Genomic DNA, 21,370 nt, shown 5'->3' on the forward strand with positions numbered 1-21,370 from the left:
TCACTTATAAAAATAACAATCAACTATGAGCTTGCTACCATCCCAATGAGCTGCACAACTGTCTTTCACTCATTTATCAGGATCACCATTAGGTTTTTTTAAAGAACCCTCACACACCAATCTAGTTGGTGGCATGCTTCATCATTGAGTTTCTCTTCAAAATGCCTAATGCATCTCAGGTGTACCGCAACGCCTGATTGCAGTGGAGCTGTTCTTTTTCGTATGACGTAGTCCATTTGTTAGTGAGTTAAAACTACTTCAAGGGAGTCTGTCACTTGGGAAATTTTAATTGTGAACCCCTGGGTAGGGTTAAAACCGCGAAGGTAGATGTGAAGTGAGGAAATAATGGTCTCACATCCTAGTGTTAGGTGGACATGTTTCAGTCAATTATGCGTGCCGTATGAGTCAAAGTGACTTTCTTCAGGACCAAGCTGCTAGGGAAACACTAGTCAGTAGATACATACACCCTAAGGTATGTGTATATGGTGGGGAGTAATTTGTAACTTACGATTTTCCACAATCTTCTCATTGATCTTCAATTGCACGAAATTAGGGTGACATGGATCTTGACAGGGGGCGGTGCCTGTAGTCACACATTCGTCAAGGCAGTCTGCTTGTCATGGTATGTTTTACCGCCCTGATCCACGTCCTAATGAGGATGGTTGCCTATTATTAGTGCTTCTATAGAACTAGGAAAAGAGAAAGGGCATTCTTGGTTCAGGCATCCATACAATACATTGCCCTTCCTACCTACCTAAAGACTTCCTTTCCGTTTGTGTTGTAATGGGCATCAGATATTGACAAATTCAGGTCGCTCTTGGCTCACCTCCCCCAAAAAATTCTTAAAACCTTTGAAAATAGATATTTTGTGCCAGTCTTTACTGGCACATTGGTACTGCTTTAGATACTCCGAAAACTGGCAGAAGAAGCATGTACAGGGCCATTCCTACATTAAGTAAATGGATTACTTTTACGGCAGTGAAGGGTGTACAGAATGGTTTCGGATAACATTACGCGAAAGAATAAATAATGGTGAATAATGGTGTAATATTGTGTGGCTGAAACTCCTAATAAACATGCTATGTTAGTATGATTGCCCCAACAACGGGGTTTCCCGGCCCTGGGCCCAGAAACCGGAAAAATAGCTGGAGGAACAAAAGGCTAGCGAGAGAGCTATGTTATGTTAATATGATACATTGAACATGAATATTATTTCGGAAAGAAAGCTTATGACGGTATTTTACCTCATGCAAGTCTGGAAGTGTTCTTCCCGGACTAGAACTCTTAATTTTTATGTACAGTTTGCAGGTTTTGAGTTTGTTACACGAGTGCTACTGAAAATTTGAAAGGGAGCTTCACGTATCGAGTAATTTTACTTGAAGGGGTAGGTTTGGCTAGAAAAGGTCCAAGGTGCAGGTACATCTTTCGTTTCTAAAATGAGATTTTAAATGTAAGTAATGATCGACTGTTTTTTTAGGACTGATCACCTGTATGCCTTCTTCATTCAATGGAGTCCAGAGTTGTTCCCGGAAGATACTGGAGAATTTACCAGAGAACCTGGGTTTGTAGTGGTAAAGAAAAATATCGAACCCGAAATGAGCGAGTGTGCAACATTTGAATCTGCCGCTAGAGTCTGGGAGGTAAGTTATTTTTTGAAATGGACAGGAAAGAGAAACAAAACACATGGATAAAAAGAGGGGGTTCCTGTGAAATGTATTTTGGTATTCTTGTATAGCGTTTTGAATCCTGTATGAGTTCTATAATAATGTGTGATTTATTTGCGTTTTCCCACCTTTGATTCCGCCATTTCATTGCTAACCTTTTATTCACCAAGGTCAACATTCTACTAATTACTAATACGTACACATTGCATGTACAAGATAAACATTCAAAGCAACCTTGTTTCCGTTTTTTATTTCAATATATATATATATATATATATATATATATATATATATATATATATATATATATATATATATATATATATATATATATAGACCTGTCAGCTGCTTTCGATACTGTATCTCACAAGATCTTGTTGAACCGGCTACAAGGAGTGGGCATTAGAGGTCAGGCGCTTGCATGGTTGGAAAGTTTTCTCTCTGGTCGCTCACAATCTGTCAGCCTGGGCCCCTATCACTCCATCTCTAGGGCGCTCACTAAGGGGGTGCCACAGGGCTCATGTCTAATCCCCACATTATTTAATGTGTATGTGGCCCCCCTTGCTGAGATTGTGAGGAAGTACGGATTCACACCAGTGTCGTACGCTGACGACACTCAACTCCTCTACCCTTTCCATGCCCCTGACCCTAATGTTAGGGAAAACTTTGCAGAAGGCATGAGGGCTATCTCCAACTGGATGGCCGCCAACTACCTCCAGTGCAATGTCGGGAAGACCGAAGTGATGTTCTTTGGGAAAGCCAGCATGCTTTGGTCTCCTGATTGGTGGCCCCAAGATTTGGGACCTGTACCTTCCCCTAGACCCACCATCAAAAATCTGGGTGTGAAACTAGACCAAAATTTAACCCTTAAAGAACATGCAAATGTAATTGCAGGTGCTTGCTTTCACACCATTGGATTACTCAGGCGAGTCTTCCCCCTGTTACCAGACACCTACAGAAAGACCCTGGTTCAAGCCCTTGTAATAAGTCACCTCGACTATTGCAATGGGCTTCTGATACAAGCCAATGAGGATGCCATCAATCGTTTGCAGGTGGTCCAGAATATGGCAGCAAGATTGATTCTGAATGCCCCCCCTAGAACATCTTCTGGACCCCTGTTGAAAAAACTACACTGGCTCCCAATACGCCAACGGGTAAAATTCAAAATTTGTTGCACTGTACATAAATGCCTATTCGGAAGTGGCCCCAAATATCTAGCTAAACTACTCCAGCCCTACAAACCGGAACGTGATTTACGGTCAAGTAACCTACTCCTGCTCAAACCACCATTTATTAAAAAAGCCAGACAAGGCGGCCGAGCCCTCTCATCAGTGGGGCCGGCCCTGTGGAATAACTTGCCGCTCAGCTTAAGACAGATCTCCAATCACCTCACCTTTAGAAAAATGCTAAAAACAAATCTGTTTATGGAGACATAACTAAAGGACGCCCCTCTCTGCTGTCTGTACAGTATCTTTGCCGCCTGTTGCTGTCAAAGCGCGGAGATAACCCTTTCGGGCTCGATTCTTGCGCTATAGAAATATATAAATAAATAAATATATATATATATATATATATATATATATATATATATATATATATATATATATACTGTAATTCAGACGTACATTTTGCCGTCGATATTTTCTTAATTTACTGACCTGTCGCGATCTTTTTTTTAAAGTTGTGCCAAGCTCAATGTTGCAGTTCTTTACAGGAAGTAGGACAGAGGGATTTGTGGTTGCTCTCCCATGGGGAGGGCTGGTGGTGCTCTCTCAAATGCGCCCTTGCCTCTCAGATTGCCCGACGTTTTGCGCGGCATTTCTTCCGGCTACGGAAAAGAACGGTGCGTGTGTGATGTGACAGTGCAGTCGAAACAAACATGAACAGTTGTGCTCTCTGAACCACTGACTCATAGCGCTACGTTTGAATTGGAGGGGGGTGGGGGGAATTGCCCCCTATAGGTCTCCAGCGGAATGCTATACATCACTAGCAATGTGATTCTATGGCAGGACCGGAGGCTCGGATTATGCTTTTCTTTCTTCGCAATTTATTATTATCAAAAAACACAGCAGCCTCAGAAAAGCTTCAAATAATTCTTATACGCAACAACAGAAGCATTTTTTATAAATACATATGAAAAAATACATGGAAACTACAACTCCCATGAGTCCGTCAAACAGTCCAACTATAGTCCTTCCACTATGTTCACAGGGTCTAGATAATCCGTCCCTCCTCGCTCTTCCTCCTCTTTCTTCGCTGCTCACGCAGTGCCTCAAGCTTATTTCCTGCTTTTTGTTGTGATTGTTCTCGCCGGCAGTTTGAGTGCGGGCGGGCGGGATTGGGGGCTCTGTGATTGTGTATTTGTTATGCCATGCAGAGTCCCGTAGTCGCGGGAGTGTTCTTCCCCCCTTACGCAACTTTGGCCACGTTTGTTTGCGGTGCCCAAACGACCGCTAGAGGGAGCTCTTGCGTCTCGCCGGCTCCTCTGCGCGCTCTCCTCATTCGGAGGAGCCGCGCTGAGGTGCCGGTAGCGACGGAGCCTTGCCCTCAACCGCCCTTGAACGCCCGGTTTCCCAGGTCTGTATTCTGGCCTCATTTTACCCTTGACGCCCTGTGGGGTCTGTAGTGCGGTTCTTTACCGCGGAGATTGCCGACAGGCAGGTTGCACCACGCATTACATTTTCTGACAGAATAATTAAAAATAAAACGTGTGGAAGCGCGCTGTGGGGCGGTGAGACCCGGTCCTAAATAGGAGGGTCAGCGCGCTTGAGGGGTTCCGGTGCCACCCTGATTGCCTGCTGTGTCTAGGCCAAAAACTTGTCAGTGCCTTTGGCCTGCCCATATTCTACGGACACCCTTTATTGAGGAGGGTTGAATTGCACAGTTTTAACATAACTTAAATCCCTTCCTATTACATAATGGAGCAGGGGGATTATTATGAGGAGGGCTTTCACCCCTATTTAAATGACGACAAATTCTACCAGGCAGTAGACAGTTCCATCTATTGTTGTGTTACTGAGGTGGTGGGTCCCATGGAGGACCGCCTCTCAGCATGCCTGTTGTGGCTGACCTCCTTTTTGGAGGAACGCTTCTTCCAGGTATTTGAGGGCGAGGTGACATCATCAAAACATCTTCTCAGCTGTGGGGTTCCTCAGGGCTCCTCCCTGAGCCCCACGCTGTTTAATGTTTATATGCAGCCTCTGGAGAAGATCGTTCTCCCCTTTGGTGTGCGGATTGTCACCTACGCTGACGACACTCAACTCGTGGTCTCTTTGGACCACGAGGGGGGTTCGTCGAACACTTTGGGTCCATGTCTGTAGCTGGGTGGATGCAACTCTCCCACCTCAAGCTCAATGGGGAGAAGACCGAGATCATGGTGCTTGGTAATTCCTCCCCTACCTCCTTCCTGGATGATTGGCCTCTGTGTCTCGGTACTCCCCCCCCCCCTCCTAAAGAGCAGATAAAGAGTCTGGGAGTCTGGTTGGACAGAGCGCTAGACTTCTCGTCCCAAGCTACTATCACTGCCTCGGTATGCATAGGGCTAATGAAAATGCTCCGGAAAGTGCTACCTCTGCTCCCATTCCAGGCGAGGAGGGTCATGGTCCAGGCCCTGATTCTCTCCCGCCTGGACTACGGAAATGTTTTATATCTTGGGGCCCCGGCAACAGTGACAAAAAAACTTCAGGTCACTCAAAACTGCGCCGCCCGCCTACTGTTTAATATCCCTCGCTGGCAGTCAGCGAGAACCGCCCTAAAGGAGCTTCACTGGCTTCCAGTAGCCTCAAGATCACTATTCAAGGCCATCTGCATCCTGCACAAATCCCTTCATCAAACTGGCCCGGCAGTACTGTACCCTCTAATACCGCCGTATGTGCCGCTTAGAACCCTACGTTCAGCTTCACTGCACCTGGCAACCAAAGTAAAAATCAAGAGAGCCCGATGGGGCGGCCGCTCTTTCACCTATTCAGCGGCGAAGGCATGGAACTCCCTACCCCTGTCCCTCAGGAAAAACAGCAACCTGATGTCATTTAGGAGAGAATTGAAAACCCATCTGTTCTCAAAAGCGCATTAATCTTTCCCTGCAGTCGCACACAGAATTCAGTCCCTAGCGCTGCGAGGCCTTCGGGTGGTTATGCGCTATATAAATGGAATTTTCAATTCAATTCAATTTCATGCATAGTAGAAGAGTGCGCAAAACTTGCGCAGGCCCAGTCTGGGGTACCCCCGGTTCTCCCGGGGCCCTCAGGTGAGGGCCCACCTGCCCCGAAGAGGCCGTGTAGGGAAATTGCGCTGGAAGGGGAGCTAGGGGTGGGCAGAGGAGCCTTTAAGCGTCTGTGCGACGCTTTCTTAGCTAAGGCAACAGCTGCCCCCCCTGCACCACTGCCGGCGCCTGAGTCCTCGGTGGCCTCTGGGACGGCTGCCCCGTCTCCGGGCGCAGATTCTCCGGACACGGATGACGACGAGGAGTCGGTGCGCTCTTGGCGCCCCTCAAACTCGGCCGTGGAGTTACCCTGGGACAGTTCGGGCATGCTGGATCCGGATGAGATCATGCATCTGCGGTCTGCGGCCTGGACGCCGGGCGACGCAGTGGCCAAGTTTGTGGCGAGTCGCCTACGGAAGCCATTAGAGAAGGAGGCTAGGGGGTGCCTGCGAGGGGAGTGCCCGAGGCCCACGTTAGACGGTAAGGTGGCCTTAACACCGGAATTGGATGCCAAGATGGCCACCTTCCTGGCGAAATTAATGAAAGATCCGCGTAAGGGCATTGACCGATCTTGGCGGTCATGCCAAGACAAACTGCTGGACGCGGTGGGGCCCGCCACGAAGATCCTCGACATGGTTGAGGATGCAAAGGCCACAGGCAGGACCATATCGCCCGAAGTCCTGTCGAACTGGGCGCAACGTGCCATAATTTTCCTAGGAAACGCCAACTGCGCCCTGTCAACCGAGCGCAGGCGATCTCTGTTGATCAAGCTGGACCCAAAGTTGGGGGATTTGGCATCCTCTGAGGCGGGCGCAGTCGCCCAAGGGGGGCTCTTTGGAGAGCCGTTTATAAAAGAGCTGGGCAAATTTGTAGCCACCTTTACATCTTTAGACCAGGCCCAGTCCAACATTAAGCGCGTCTTCCAGCAACGTTTCTCCCAAGGGGCCGGTCGTGGTAAGGGCCGCTCGACCGGCCGTGGCGGATACAATGCCAACAATAGAAGGCAAGGCTCCGGTAGAGGACAATACCAAACCTCCGCAAATTTCAACAACTTCTACCCCACAAGAGGTCAACGCTTCGGCGGACGAGGGTTCAAGAAGAATTCCGTACCCAACAATTCAAACGGTGAGTGACATACCCGCAGATCAGGTGCGCATTGGCGGTCGTCTAGCGCCCTTTTACGAGGCGTGGGCATCGCTCACTGCAGACACCTGGGTTTTGCAAACCATAGGGGGATTCCACATAGAATTTTACGATCTGCCCATTCAACAGGGGTCTCCCCGACCTATCGTTTTCTCAGACACAGACGCGCGATTGATCGACGAGGAGGTCTCCGAATTGCTTTGTAAAGGAGCCATTCGTCAATTAACGCGTCACCCCTCGGGGTTTATCAGCAATGTTTTCCTAGTGGACAAGGCGGATGGGGGCAAGCGGCTGGTAATCAACCTCAAGGAGTTCAACAGTTGGTTGGTTTACCGCCATTTCAAGATGGAAGGGATCCATCTCCTGCGGGACGTGCTCCTTCCTCGGGATTGGATGGTGAGGTTGGACCTCAAGGATGCTTATCTGGTGGTTCCCATACATCCTCCTCACCGTTGCTTCCTGCAGTTTTACTGGAAGGACAGAGTGTTCGAGTTTACCGCCCTTCCTTTCGGGCTGTCTTCGTCCCCGTGGCGCTTCACCAAAGTGTTGCATCCGGCGGTCGAGTACCTGCGCGGGCTGGGCATTCGGATGATCGTTTACTTAGACGACATCCTCCTGATGGCCCAATGTCCCAGGATCTTGACCTCTCAGCTCCAACAAGCGGTCTCGCTGTTTCAGAGTCTGGGTTTCATCATCAACGGTTCCAAATCAGTTCTGGTTCCGTGTCAGAAAGTTACCTTTCTGGGTTTTGTCATCGATTCCGTAGAAGCGTCACTCAGTCTGCCTTCGCGGAAGATGGCCAAGATCCGGCATATGTTACGCCAGACGATTGCGAAGGACTGGACTTCCCTGCCGCAAGTGGCCAGGGTAGTAGGGCTTCTGTCGTCTTCCATCCAGGCGATTTTCCCGGGGTCTTTGCACTACAGAGCGCTCCAGCGTCTCAAAGCCCAACATCTTCGGAGGGGCATGTCATACGATCAGATGATACCCCTCACGGCGGAGGTAAAGGAGGAGATGTCATGGTGGCTGTCGCACATGGAAGCGTGGAATGGTCGGGCGATCTTCGGGTCAGTCCCGGACCTGGTCATAGAATCCGACGCCAGCAGATCGGGTTGGGGTGCCCGGTGCGGGGACTTCTCCACAGGCGAAGCGTGGTCCTCAGAAGAACAACAGTTACACATCAACTGTTTGTAACTTCTGGCCGGTTCTTTCGCAGTGCGATGCTGGACCAAAGATTCAGCGAAATCCTGCGTACTCTTGAAGATGGACAATATCTCGGCGGTTCGATACGTCAATCACCTGGGAGGTCCACATTCCAAGGCTCTGGCGAATTTGGCGAAGGAGTTCTGGGACTACAGCCTGGCACACCACATATCGGTGACAGCAGAGTACTTAGAGAGGCCAATCAAGTAGCGGATTGGCACTCCAGGCATCTCCGGGATTTCAGCCAATGGAAACTGGATACTCGGGTTTTCCAATGGCTGAACAATCAATGGGGCCCGATCAGCGTGAACCTGTTTGCGTCTCGGCTGGATCATCAGCTTCCAAGATTTTTCAGTTGGAGGCCGGACCCTCTAGCGGAGGCCAAGGACGCCTTTCTACAGGATTGGAGTCAAGAGAGACCCTTTGCGTTTCCTCCTTTCTCGATGGTGGTGTGGACGGCGGCCCATGTTCGCCGTCAGGAGGTGGAGCTGGCGTTGATCACACCGTTCTGGAGATCTCAAGTCTGGTTTCCGGTTCTTCTGGAACTTTCTTGGGATTCTTCAATCCTACTCCCCCAGCTTCCGCATCTCCTGCTCAATCCGGATCAAGAGCTGCATCCTCTCATCGTTCAGGGTTCTCTCCGCCTCCTGGCATGGAGGCTTTCCGGCGACGTTGGTCGCTCCCGGGCCTTTCGAGGTCAGCTGAAGGCCTGTTGTCCAAGGCTTGGGCAGCCAGTACGGCGAAGCGCTACAAATCCTCTTGGACTAAGTGGATGCGTTGGTGTCTTCGAAGGGATATGGATCCCCTGGTCGCGGGTATCATTCCCATCTTTAATTTTCTGGCCGAATTAGCGTCCAAGGGTCTTGCATACAGAACTTTTAACGCTATGCTTTCGGCTATTTCAGCGGGCCATCATCCGGTGGAAGGATCACCGGTGGGGGAACACCCTTTTGTTTGTAGGCTCCTGCGAGGCATTCGTCTCTGGTTACCTCCGGAGCCTCGGTATTCGGTCCTGTGGGACGTTAATGTGGTTTTAAACCTTTTTTTGTCCTGGCAACCTAACAAATATTTATCTTTGAAAGCACTTTAGGCAAAGTTAGCTATGCTTCTGTGTTTGGTATCTTGCCGGAGGGTCTCGGATGTTCGAGCCCTGGACGTTTCAGCCCGGGTTTTCTCCCCGGAAGGAGTGACTTTCACAGTGGGACGCCGCACAAAGACCGCGTCTCGTTTTATATTGTACCGGGCTTTTGTGGACGTCCCCAAATTGTGTGTGGTCCAATGTTTGAAAGCATATGAGGACAAGACTCTAGACGTTCGCCCCCCCGGGCGAGCAACAATTATTGATTGCCCTGCGGAAACCACACAAAGCAGTCTCTTCCCCCACCATTGCCAGGTGGGTGCGATGGGTCATGCAAGAAGCGGGCATTGATACTAAGCGATTTGGAGCTCACTCAGCCAGGGGAGCCATAGCTTCAAAAGCTTTTTCTGTAGGGGCTCGTTTGGAGGACTTAATGCAAGCGGCTGATTGGTCTCGGATTCCACATTCAAGAGGTTTTACTTTAAACCAGTGATGGATATTGCTCAGTTGGTGGTGAGTAATCCGAACCTCCGGTCCTGCCATAGAACCGAAATTCCTTAATAGAATTGAAACTTACCGTTACGATATCTAGGCAAATTTCGATTGACAGACAAGGGCATGCAACAGAAGGATGTGGTGATCGGCTGTATTACAACCATCTCTCTGCGTTCTATCACACTCCTTGTGTGGGGCAAGGTCTGCCATGCAATGGAACACCAAGTAGAAGACAACCATTGGAGCGCGCAATGGTGAGGTGAAACAGTCGGCGTTGGACTCGATCAACATCTCGGCGTAAGTTTTTTTTTAAAAACAACAAAAAAAACTTTTGAATAGGGAGAGTGGATGGAGGCGTATATGTGTTTGCATGTGTCAGAGTGTAATATGTGCACTCCTTGACTTATTGTGCACAGCCGTGGCATGATGGTATCCACCCTTCTTAAAATGTTGGCATATATGGAGGATATTCATTTTTTTAAACGTTATATTATTTGCATTCCAAGTACTAAATCAGAAATATCACTTGGCAAAAATAGAATATAAACGGGACCAACTTACAGTCTAACCTGTGCAACATTAATAATTTCACAACACTATTCTACTGCCATAAACAAGGTAGAACCAAATGCATACTTTTGTAAAAATAAGAACGAAAACATAACCCCATAGCCTCCTCCTCACCTCCCGAGAACATCTCTGGCATGATTTATTTTTGCAATTTTATATTGGACATGGCCCAACGGTATCAGATTGCTTTACAACAATAGCAGGATACATGATTTACAGTAGGTTCAAGTTACAGCAATTAAACTCAGATGTTTACATAGGTGGGTGCTTGGAGGAGTTACCACATGAGACAATTACAGCAGTTGGTCAAAGTTCGTACGCAGTTAAATCATTTATTTAGATGGTGGGGTCATGTAACGAAGATAGTTCAGATCCTGGTAGAGAGATTACTTAAGTAGGGTTGACAGCGATTAGCTAAGGTGTCTATCAAATAGGAGCAGCTTGTGGTCTTTTTTTAGGTCGAGGACCGTCTCACTGCGTAGCAGTGGGCGGAGTCCGAAGATTTTATGTTTTTTAGTTAGGGGGCTTGAACCCGCCCCTCTTCTCCATTGGCTGGCTTCCTAAACGGAGGCCAGCCATTGGAGGAGAGGGGCGTCACTCGGTTCAAGCCCCGTCTTTTTTGGATTCAGGGGCGTGTTTTTTTGGTTCTTTCTGTCTGTGACGTCATCCGTCACTCAAACCTAAAAACACGCCCCCGAATGCGAAAATGACCGTGCTTTCTCCGAGGCATTTCTGCTTTGCCTCGGAGAAACATAGTGGTGGTTTCCAGAGCTGCTCGGCTCCTCTGGCGTCCCCCCTTCCCCCAGTCCGCAGCTCTCCTTCGTCCTACTCTCGCCCCCCCTTCCTTCCGCCCACAGCTCTCCTCCGTCCCGCTCTCGTCCTCCCTTCCCTCCGCCCGCAGCTCTCCTTCGTCCCGCTCTCGCCGCCCCTTCCCTCTGCCCGCAACTCTCCTTCGTTCCGCTCTCGCCTCCCCTTCCCTCTGCCGGCAGCTCTCCTTCGTCCCTCTCTCGCCCCCCTTCCCTCCGCCCGCAGCTCTCCTTCGTCTCACCTCACCCCCCCTTCCCTCTGCCCGCAGCTCTCCTTAGTCCCGCTCTATTATCTTTATATAAAGTAGCACAGTTTGGGACTTGAGCCTGCAAATCACTGTCTCCATCTGTAACATCTCAATAACCCTCCAAGAAGCTTAGCTATGTGATATTATAAGTTGTGTTTTACATCATAAGGGTTGCTCGTGAGATCTGTGTATCTTTTCAAATTTCCATCCTGTGTAGTTGATTCTCAAATGTTGTTTTAATTAAGAATCTACTTGGAAGAATCAGATAGCAATTATTAGGAAGTGGAAGGTAAAACTTAAGTGAGTTGTGGAAAAGTGACCCATTACTGGATCAAACTGCACAAGTAGATTATATGGCATGCCGCTCAAGCCTTCTGTTTGGCAGTCTGTGCATGCTCCTTACCAGGCTATGTAATACAGGCTGGTAGGGAACATGCAAAGTGCGCATGAACTGTTTGCTCTCCTGCCCCTCATTGCTTGGGTTTGCTCTCCTGCCACTGCCCCCTCGCTGTGCCTGCTCCCCTACCCCTTTGCTGTGCTTGCTACCCTACCCCTTCGCTGTGCTTGCTACCCTGCCCCCTCGTTCATTGTGCTTGCTCTCCTGCCCCTGCCCCCTGTGTGTGGGTGCTAATGCAATAGGTCTCACATCTGCAAACGATTAAGCTATTGGCAATGTAAATGACAATGCCATTTATTTTTGATTTAAAAAAAAAAAAACATGAGCAATGCCAATAGCTCTACCTTTAATAATGCAGAGACCATTGCATTGTAAATGCTTGTTTTTTAAGGTGACTAGGCAGGTGGTTAGACAGAGGTAGGGAGGCAGAGATTTCCAGATTCTTGTGGCACTACCAGAGAAAGACTGGCTCGTGTATCATTCTGGACTGAAGGTGGGGGGTTCCAGGAGCAGGCATTAGGCATTTCTGGAAACCCTATTTTCTCCAGAGATTTTCAATTTCTTGTTTAGATAGGAGGGTGAAGAGTAGTGTTGCGCCCTGTGGGCAATACAGGCGGTTTTGAATTGAGCCCGCACTTCAATTGGAAGCCATTGGAAGGTTAGCAGGGCAGGGAAAATGTGGTCAATTTTATTAAGACCTAAAACAAACTATGCTGCTGCATGTAGTGTTGCTCACAGTGGGTCTAGCTGAAATTGGAGAATGCCTGAAAGAAGGGCAATTACATAATCTAGTCTGGAGCAAATTCACCACTGTTTTGAGGTCTTGTTATGGGATCAGTTGTCTGATTAGTTAGAGTATGCACCAGAAAGAGTGTTACCGGAGGTAAGTAGCTCGTACTTTTATTGCGTTTTGAACAATCTTGCTGGTGTTACCATAGAAGCACTTATTTTAGGTTAACGTGTTTAACAGAATGGTTTATGCTCTGTGTATTTAACCCTATGTGAGGGATACTGCCTTAACCATACAGCCTAAACTACGCATGGCTAAACAATGCAAGCGAAACCACACACATCTAAACCATGCCTATGTTTTTACCACGCATATGCATGGATCAGACGTTAGTGGGTTTAGGCTTGGTTAAAAAAACAAAAAACGAATGCTGGGTTTTATATAATAAATCACTTCCATGTCTGTTCCACGAGAGATGCTCTTACTCTGGATTCACTCAGCCTTTAGTCCTGGTCGTTTATGGGAACGGCAAATGCTCCTCATAGTATTAACTGTGGAGAGTGCCCACAATGCTCCAACTAGTCTAATAATGGCGACTGACTGGCTTATAACTGGGTACAGTTTAAAGTGATGCTCGGAACTCTTGTTTCGTTTTTGATAAAAGTGGCTTTGATAGACTTCTTGTATGAATACCCTATTAAATAATTAGTCAGGATCCCGGAAATGTAATCAGATATCTTAAATAAAATGATCCATTTAAATATAACGGCAGAAGGCAAAAGAAAGTATAGATTAAAAAATGTTTTCACTTTTCAGACTGGTATGCGTTTATTGCTCCTTAGCTAACTGATTTTATTTTATTTATTTTTATATATAAAGTTTTATATAGCACGAACATGACCCTAGAGGGTATCAGAGCGCTTCACATTACATCGTTCGGAAATATTAGATGGTTGAGGGGGTAATATACATACAGTCAATATTTGACATTCAACACAAAAAGAGGTAGACAGTGGTACATAAGATGACATATGTTGCTAACAGTCACATATGATTTAAATTCCTAAGATGTGAATTTGTTCATTAGAAGCATTTTTACTTCTTTTTTGAAGGAGGATGAGGAAGGGATTATGCGTACATCTGGTGGTAAAGAGTTTCAAATCTTCGGGCGATACTCGAGAAGGTTCTGCAACACGTTCTATTTTTGTGGAAGGATTGTGGTTTCAGTAGTTGTGAAATTACGCTTTGGGAATGTCTGCAACCTCCCGACAGCTCTAGCTTTTGTGCAAAGTAACTGGGGGTTTTGAGATGCAGGGCTTTATGGGTCATGCAGGTGATCTTTAGTCTTATTCTTGTCCCATATGGTAGCCCGTTCAGTTCTTTCATGTTCGGAGGGATGTGGTTATTTCTTTTTGTTCCAGAGACAAGCCTGGTCATAGCGTTAAGAGATGCCCTCAGCGGGGCCAGATTGTATTTAGGAAGTCGGCATAGAGTGGTGCTTCCGTAGTCCAATAATGGCAACACTAGGGCTTGTACCGCCATTCTTAAGTCGGTCTGTGGAAGGAAGGGTTTAAGTTTCCTTAGGATACTCATCTGATGATTCGCTTACATGGTGATTCAGAAAAGGGGGTGGTGATGAACAGAGTGTCTGAATTAAGCAGACCACTCTTACACAGTCCAAAGATCAGGGCTTGATCCATCACCGTTTTTTAGCTCACTGCACCATCCCAGCTCAGAACCTGGCTACATACAAATTAGTCTGTTCCTGTCCCAGTGCATGATGGGAACAGGGCAAACCAAACTACCAAGCCAATTCTTATACTGGGAAGGAAAAAACAAGCTACCGGGGACCGGTTTCTGGCATTTCAGCCGTCGTCGGCCCGGCTTGCTTGAATCCTGATGGTGCAATGAGCAAGGGACTCACATCTGAGTATACCCTTCCACGCTTATGGTGGACAAAATGATTCAGAAAAGGGGGTGGTGATGAACAGAGTGTCTGAATTAAGCAGACCACTCTTACCCAGTCCAAAGATCAGGGCTTGATCCATCACCGTTTTTTAGCTCACTGCACCATCCCAGCTCAGAACCTGGCTACATGCAAATTAGTCTGTTCCTGTCCCAGTGCATGATGGGAACAGGGCAAACCAAACTACCAAGCCAATTCTTATACTGGGAAGGAAACAAGCTACCGGGGACCGGTTTCTGGCATTTCAGCCGTCGTCAGCCCGGCTTGCTTGAATCCTGATGGTGCAATGAGCAAGGGACTCACATCTGAGTATACCCTTCCACGCTTATGGTGGACAAAATGATTCAGAAAAAGGGGGTGGTGATGAACAGCTTACATGGTGGCATTACTGATATGCACCTGCATATTCAAGTGTTTGCCTAAGGTGATTCCCAAGGGTTTAGCAAAGTCAATGATGTGGGGAGAGCAGTCAAAGGATGTTAGATGCTTCAGCCAGTGGTCTATCTTGGGTGTTTGGTTGAGGGGAGCGACGGGGGGGGGGGTGACATGAGGAGGAATTCCATTTTTTTGGTGTTGAGCATGAGGTGTTTGCCTGCCAGTGAGCAGACTTTGAATATTATGCAGAATAGTGTTGAGGGAGATTAAGTCTTCTGGGGAGGAGATTTTCATATATATTTGATGTCTGCATACAGGTGATATCGAATGTTCACAGAATTCAAAGTATTTTCCAGGGGTTCCATGAGTAGATTAAAAAGAATGGGTGATCGTGCTGAGCACTGTGAAACCCCTAGGGTGACTTATCTTAATTATACTTAACTCAAATAGACTTTCCAAGCATAGGAAAGGCATGTGTGGAAATTGACAGCGTTCTAATGTCTTACAACATTCTCTGGCTACTGTCAGAACAACTGTGTAATAGTAAGTTGGTTGGAACATAGTTAAGCCTAATCCCTGAGAAGCAACCACGTTGGTTTTACAATCTCAATACGCAGTTACGCACACGATTTCCTCATTTTCAACTGCACATTGGTCAAAATGATGAGAATGGCTAACTGATTCATTTAACGGACATTGCACTCTGTAACTGAGGGATTATTGTTGTTGGTATTTGAAGGAATTGCCTGACAAATATTTTGCTTATCTAAAAACAGGTCTGTAAGATGTCTTTCAATCAATCAATCAATCAAGAATTTGTAGAGCGCACTACTTACCTGTGAGGGTCTCAAGGCGCTGGGGGAAAAAAAGAGGGGGGGCACTACTGGTCGAATAGCCAGGTCTTGAGTAGCCTCCTGAAGGTCAGCAGGTCTTGAGTCTGTCGTAGGCTCAGTGGGAGGGTGTTCCAGGTGTTGGAGGCGAGGTGGGAGAATGATCTACCGCCGGTGGTGGTTCTTCGGATGCGAGGGACAGTGGCGAGGTCGGCGGAACGGAGCTGGCGGTTGGGGATGTAGAAGAAGAGTCGTCTGTTGAGGTAGGCTGGGCCGGTCTTGTGGAGTGCCTTGTGTGCATGGATAAGGAGCTTGAAGGAAATCCTTTTGTTGACGGGGAGCAGGTGCAGGTTTCTCAGGTGAGGGGTTTTGTGGCTGTGGCGTGGTACGTCGAGGGTCAGGCGTGCAGAGGCGTTTTGAATTCGTTGCAGTCGTTTGATGAGCTTGGCCGGGGCTCCAGCGTAGAGGGCGTTTCAATGGTCGAGTCTGCTACTGACGAGGGCCTGGGTGACTGTTCTTCTTGTATCTGTCTGGATCCACCTGTAGATCTTGCGGAGCATGCGGAGGGTGTTGAAGCAGGATGAGGAGACTGCGTTGACTTGCTTGGTCATGGAGAGTGTTGAGTCGAGGATGACTACAAGGTTGCGTGATTGGTCGGTGGGTGTCGGGGCTGCTCCCAGTGCCGTAGGCCACCAGGAGTCGTCCCAGGCTGAAGGGTTGGAGCCGAGGATGAGGACCTCCGTCTTGTCCGTGTTCAGCTTCAGTCGGCTGATCTTCATCCAGTCAGCGATGGCCTTCATTCCTTCGTGGAGGTTGGATTTGGCGTGAGAGGGTCCTTAGTGAGGGAAAGTATCAGTTGAGTGTTGTTGGCGTAGGAGATTATGTTGAGGTCGTGCTGTCGGGGCAGCGAAGGGGACAGAGGGAGAAAAGAAAAGGCACAGAATCACGGAGGCAACGTAGGGGAGACAGACAACAGCAGTCACGGACACCAAGAGAGTGCAATATAATGGAATGACAATGACAAACAAACCTACCACTGGCCACCAGGGATGAGGCGCAGGTGGTAGCCTGCGGGTGGTGGAGGGCCTCGTACTTCCTCAGCAGCGGAGGCACGGGACACACATGCGGTGCTGAACGGAGGGGGAGCGACCTACCTGGTGGGGTCAAGGGTCGCTTTCTTCACTGCGCAGCGGCCGACCTATATGGGGAGGTGGGAGGGAGGAGCAGCTGGGAGGTGGGGGCAGCAACTGGGCAGTCAGGGGTGTGGGACCGCGGGGGACGCAGTTGCGGAACGGAAGCAAGGGCACAGAATCACGGGGGCAGCGAAGGGGACAGAAGGAGAAAAAAGGCACAAAATCACGGGGGCACCGAAGGGGAGACCGACAACAGCAGTCACGGACACCAAGAGAGTGCAATACAATGGAATGACAAACCTAAGGCCTACCACTGGCTACCAGGGATGAGGTTCAGGTGGTAGCCTGCGGGTGGTGGAGGGCCTCGAACTTCGTCAGCAGCGGCAGCTGAGGCACGGGGGACACAGGCGGTGCTGTGCGAAGGGGGAGCGACCTACCTGGTGGGGCCAGGGCATGAATCAGAGTACTAATGCTGATTGGGTCCTAAATTTGGCTACTAGGATCAAATTTAAACCGGACTGTTGCACTCATTCTCCCCCAATCACCATAAACTTTTTAATGTCCCAGTAAAATAGTACTGCACATAATCCGAGAGTTCTATGAGAACTAAAGTTTCTAAATTACTATGTTGAGCTACACATAGTGTCAGTAATCCGCTCTATACTTTTTTGGTCTTAAGACAGCTGATGCAAATTCTGCCTTATATATTTTTAAAAATCCTGATCATTATTGGTGAACTCAGAACTCCATTATGGAAATGGTATTTTAGGAATCCTCCCGGACTGGCAATTTACGCTACTCCAGCTTGCTTGGAACATGGCAGTTTCTGACGGCATGTTTGAGGCATTAGACTGGCTTTGTTGGTTAAATTAAAGGCCTTTCAATTTGGCCTGTTTCAAGGGCCTTACATTTACTCTCCTTGTGTACTTCTGAGAAAAGCGTTTTCTCCCTTCCAACACAAGTTAGGCAATCAAATAGTTTTTTTAAAGTTCTAAGATCTGAACAGCATTGGAAAGGATTCAAAGATGTTCTGTGTTAGGAAACATGGCTTCTACTGAGAAGATTAAACAGCTGTCCACTCGAATTAAGGGGCCGAATAGGATGGCGGAAGGACTTTGTCCATCCGCCATCCCGTCGTAGGAAGGGACCGTCCCCCCACAGGGGCGCAGGTCCCGTGTGACGAATTAGGATGCACCCGCCACTATGGCGGGTGCATCCCGAATTTTTAACATTGCAGCGGGCGGTGCTGAAAGCACCTTCCGCCGCAATGCTAAAAATGCATGTTGTGCGTTTCAAAGCACAACATGACAGACACCGCGCAGTGCCTGCCATGTTGTACATTGAAACGCAGGGGGGTACCATAGTACCCCCCATGTGCACCACCCACCCCTCCTTCACCCTTGGGGCCCGCAACAGGCCCCCAAAGCAAAGACCGTATGCCTTGCCTCCATGGAAATGCATAGGACCTCCATCATCTTAATATGGTTGGCTGCGGACGGTCTTGCCATCTGCCGCGGACACCCCCGCCATCCTAATGTGGCGGTGGGTCATTTCTTTGAGGATGGCGGATGGATTGCCCCTGCCGGGCCGGCGGTGGCTACTGCCAGCCTGGCGGGGGCAATCCGTCTGCCATCCTAATTGGTGCCTAAGGTTAGGCAACTAAAATCTGTTCAACCTTCAAGCTGCTTCTAAAGATCTTGATAACTGCATGGTAACTTGCTAAAATGTACTTCTTTTCTGTTCTGGCCTCATTTGCGCCTAGAGGCCATGAAATTTGAGCGTGCTTTATGAATGTAACATATATTAATGGTATATTTTGAAGGTTTTCTTAAAGTTGCTGAATGAGCTGGACACATTTCTTAAATGTTATCAAAGTTAGTACAACCAAATTTGTCTCTTGACTTAGAAAACGGTGCCCCTTTCTCGTTTTGAATTTGACTTGTGAAATGAATTTGACTTGTGTAATGACTTGTGGAATTTTGAGCTGGGCTTCTTGAATACCTCACATATAGCCATACCAAGATCCAATCCAAAAGGTACTGAGGTGCTTGATTGTGAGCGTCACTGTTATTGCCAGGATACCATTGGATAGCTATCCTGCCTATTAATCTAACTGTAGCATTTTGAGAGTCTGACAATCCAGCATAGAGGTAGTTACCATAATGCAGCCTCAGGTTGACTGCTAATCCCAGAACTAGAATTAGAGATAGCCTACTACTGCTTGTGTGCCTGTTTGTGTTTTGAAAGTTCTAGCCACATTAAGGTTAATACCTTGTTGTTTTGCATTCGGGATACGACCATCTCATGGCCAAAGATGCTAGGTGAAGGATTGTGGTCAGTTTGTTTTTCCTTTGACATTGAATGGGAGTACATTGTGTTTTTTAAGACTTTTGAGCTGAAGCTGAAGGGAGTTGTTATCCATTCAGATTTGTATTCCATTAGGGCATTTTGTAGGTATCTCCAGCCGAGGAGTCGTACCACAACAGTTTGACGTTCACCTGTGTATTAAATATCTATAAATGAAACCAAACTTGTTTAGCCTTGAAAATGGCTAAACAAGTGGCTAAGTACATATTGAATAATACAGGTAAACAAGGGGCCCTTGGATATTGACATGATGGGAAGACGTAACTGTGAATAGCTTTTCAAGCAGAATGGAATTGTTCATTGTGGTGAATGCCTTAGATAGATGTCTAAAATTGGATATAAAATTGCAGGGTCCTTTTTTTGTTTAAATAATGGGTTAACTTTTCCACCTGCTCTCTGGTTCATGATCCTGTAATCAACTGGGCTACCAGTCTCTCTTGAATCAAACAATCTAATTGCGAAAATAAGATGCACTAATTTGGAGGCATAGTTCGTCAGTAAGTAGTAGAGGGACTGGATATTCTTGGAAATAAATGTGTTTGATGATTTCAGCTTGGATTTAGTGTTTTGAGTGGGGGTGCAAAGTCATGATCGGACTTGGTTGAAGATAAAAGGAAAGAGTCTTGACCCTCTAAGTGATGCTCCTACAATCCTGGACCCTTGGAAGTGGTGCTAAAGGTACCCAGACAGCCCAAATTCAAAGCTTGTGAATTAGAAAATGTTCTGGCAAAAAGAGCTTTGAGAAACAAATGGACTCCGGGAGCCACCTGCACGCTGATCTGTCCAAGGTGCATCGTGGCCGCTCTCCGCAGCAGCACATTATTTTATAGTGGCTCCTCACAGAATGGGTATCCGGCCTTGTGGATCCCACATCAGCTACAGGGTGCAGCTTCATCCTACTGGAGATTTTTGACTCCCAAAAAAAAGAGACTAACCCCGAACATAGAAATCTTTACAGTGACTTCAACCAACAGTTTCCAGATGACGACGACTCCTTCTTGGACACCACTGGCTGCCTTACCCAGCTGAACTTTCCATTCGCAGACATTTTTCTTAAAACATTCTTCTAAGTCCAAATGTAACCTAAGACCGGTCACAGTGTTCTTTAATGTATCCAAACTTCGCTCCATTGTGGTTCGCCATAAGTTTTGGACTTTTTTCTAAATACGTTTTTTTAATTGCTTTTATTTTTTAACCATACAGCTCCCACGAATGGTACAAAACAATTGGGTAGAAGTGAAAAGGCACAACACTCTGCATACAGACCAGTAAGCAGCAATGACAATGTTTACAAAAACACGCCTGTAGATAATCATTTTAAAACAGTCCCTGGGCAGCCTAATCCCTTTGCAGTCTCTGTCAAACAGCACTATGGGAGACACTTATTGTGTCAGAAACATATCCATTGACACGAACTCTGGCCACTAGCATCGTGTATAAAAGCTTAACCCACTGCATAAATATTGGAGGAAAACCCATCCTATTAATTACTGTGATGATGTAAGACCACTCTATGGAGTCAAAAGCCTTAGCGGCATCTAACATGACCGCCACATCTTTGGTGCTTGGAACCAGATAATGGGATAGAGCGAACAACGTCCGGGTATTATGCGTGGTGGCTCTAGATGGTATAAAACCAGACTGGTCTGGGAGGACCAGCTCAGTCATAAGAGGTTGCAATCTCGTGGCGAGTATCTTGGCTAAAATCTTAGAGTCAACATTAATTAAAGATAAATGTCGATATGAGTCGCATATCTCGGGATCCTTTGCTGGCTTTAAGAGTGCTATCACCACCGCTTCTCGCAGTGTTGGTGGGAGTATATTTTTCTCAAAGGCTTCACCATACATCTCAACCAGTCAGGGTGCTAACATATCAGTGTAAGTTTTGTAAAACTCGCATGTGAACCCATCCGGGCCTGGGGCTTTTCCGTTCGGTAATGATTTAATTATCTCTGAAACCTCCTCTACATTAATCAGGAGCGATAAATAGGCCCTTTGAGCGTCCGAGAGCCACGCAATGGCCACGTCTTCAAGATATTTAAATATTTCGGCGGGTGACGCAGTCGGCTGAGATTTGTAGAGCTTGCTATAGGTTTTTACAAACCCCTGCAAGATGCCCATTGGATCTGCACAGATGGATCCCACCTCGTCCCGTATCTGCAGT

The 21,370-nt window shown here is 47.4% G+C and overlaps 1 protein-coding gene across 5 annotated transcripts in view; it reads left to right on the forward strand.

Moving 5' to 3' along the window:
• The window catches only part of OXR1 (oxidation resistance 1), a 1,826,889-nt gene that overhangs the window by 1,530,936 nt on the left and 274,583 nt on the right, over window positions 1–21,370 (forward strand). For all 5 annotated transcript variants that reach the window (XM_086966107.1, XM_086966110.1, XM_086966106.1 and 2 more), the window contains one exon: window positions 1,478–1,640. In XM_086966107.1, coding sequence (XP_086822233.1) covers window positions 1,478–1,640 — 163 coding nt within the window. The remainder of the gene's footprint in view (window positions 1–1,477; window positions 1,641–21,370) is intronic.

The sequence above is a fragment of the Lissotriton vulgaris genome, chromosome 4_1 (genome assembly GCF_964263255.1).
Source record: "Lissotriton vulgaris chromosome 4_1, aLisVul1.2, whole genome shotgun sequence".
In the NCBI taxonomy this organism is placed as follows: domain Eukaryota; kingdom Metazoa; phylum Chordata; class Amphibia; order Caudata; family Salamandridae; genus Lissotriton; species Lissotriton vulgaris.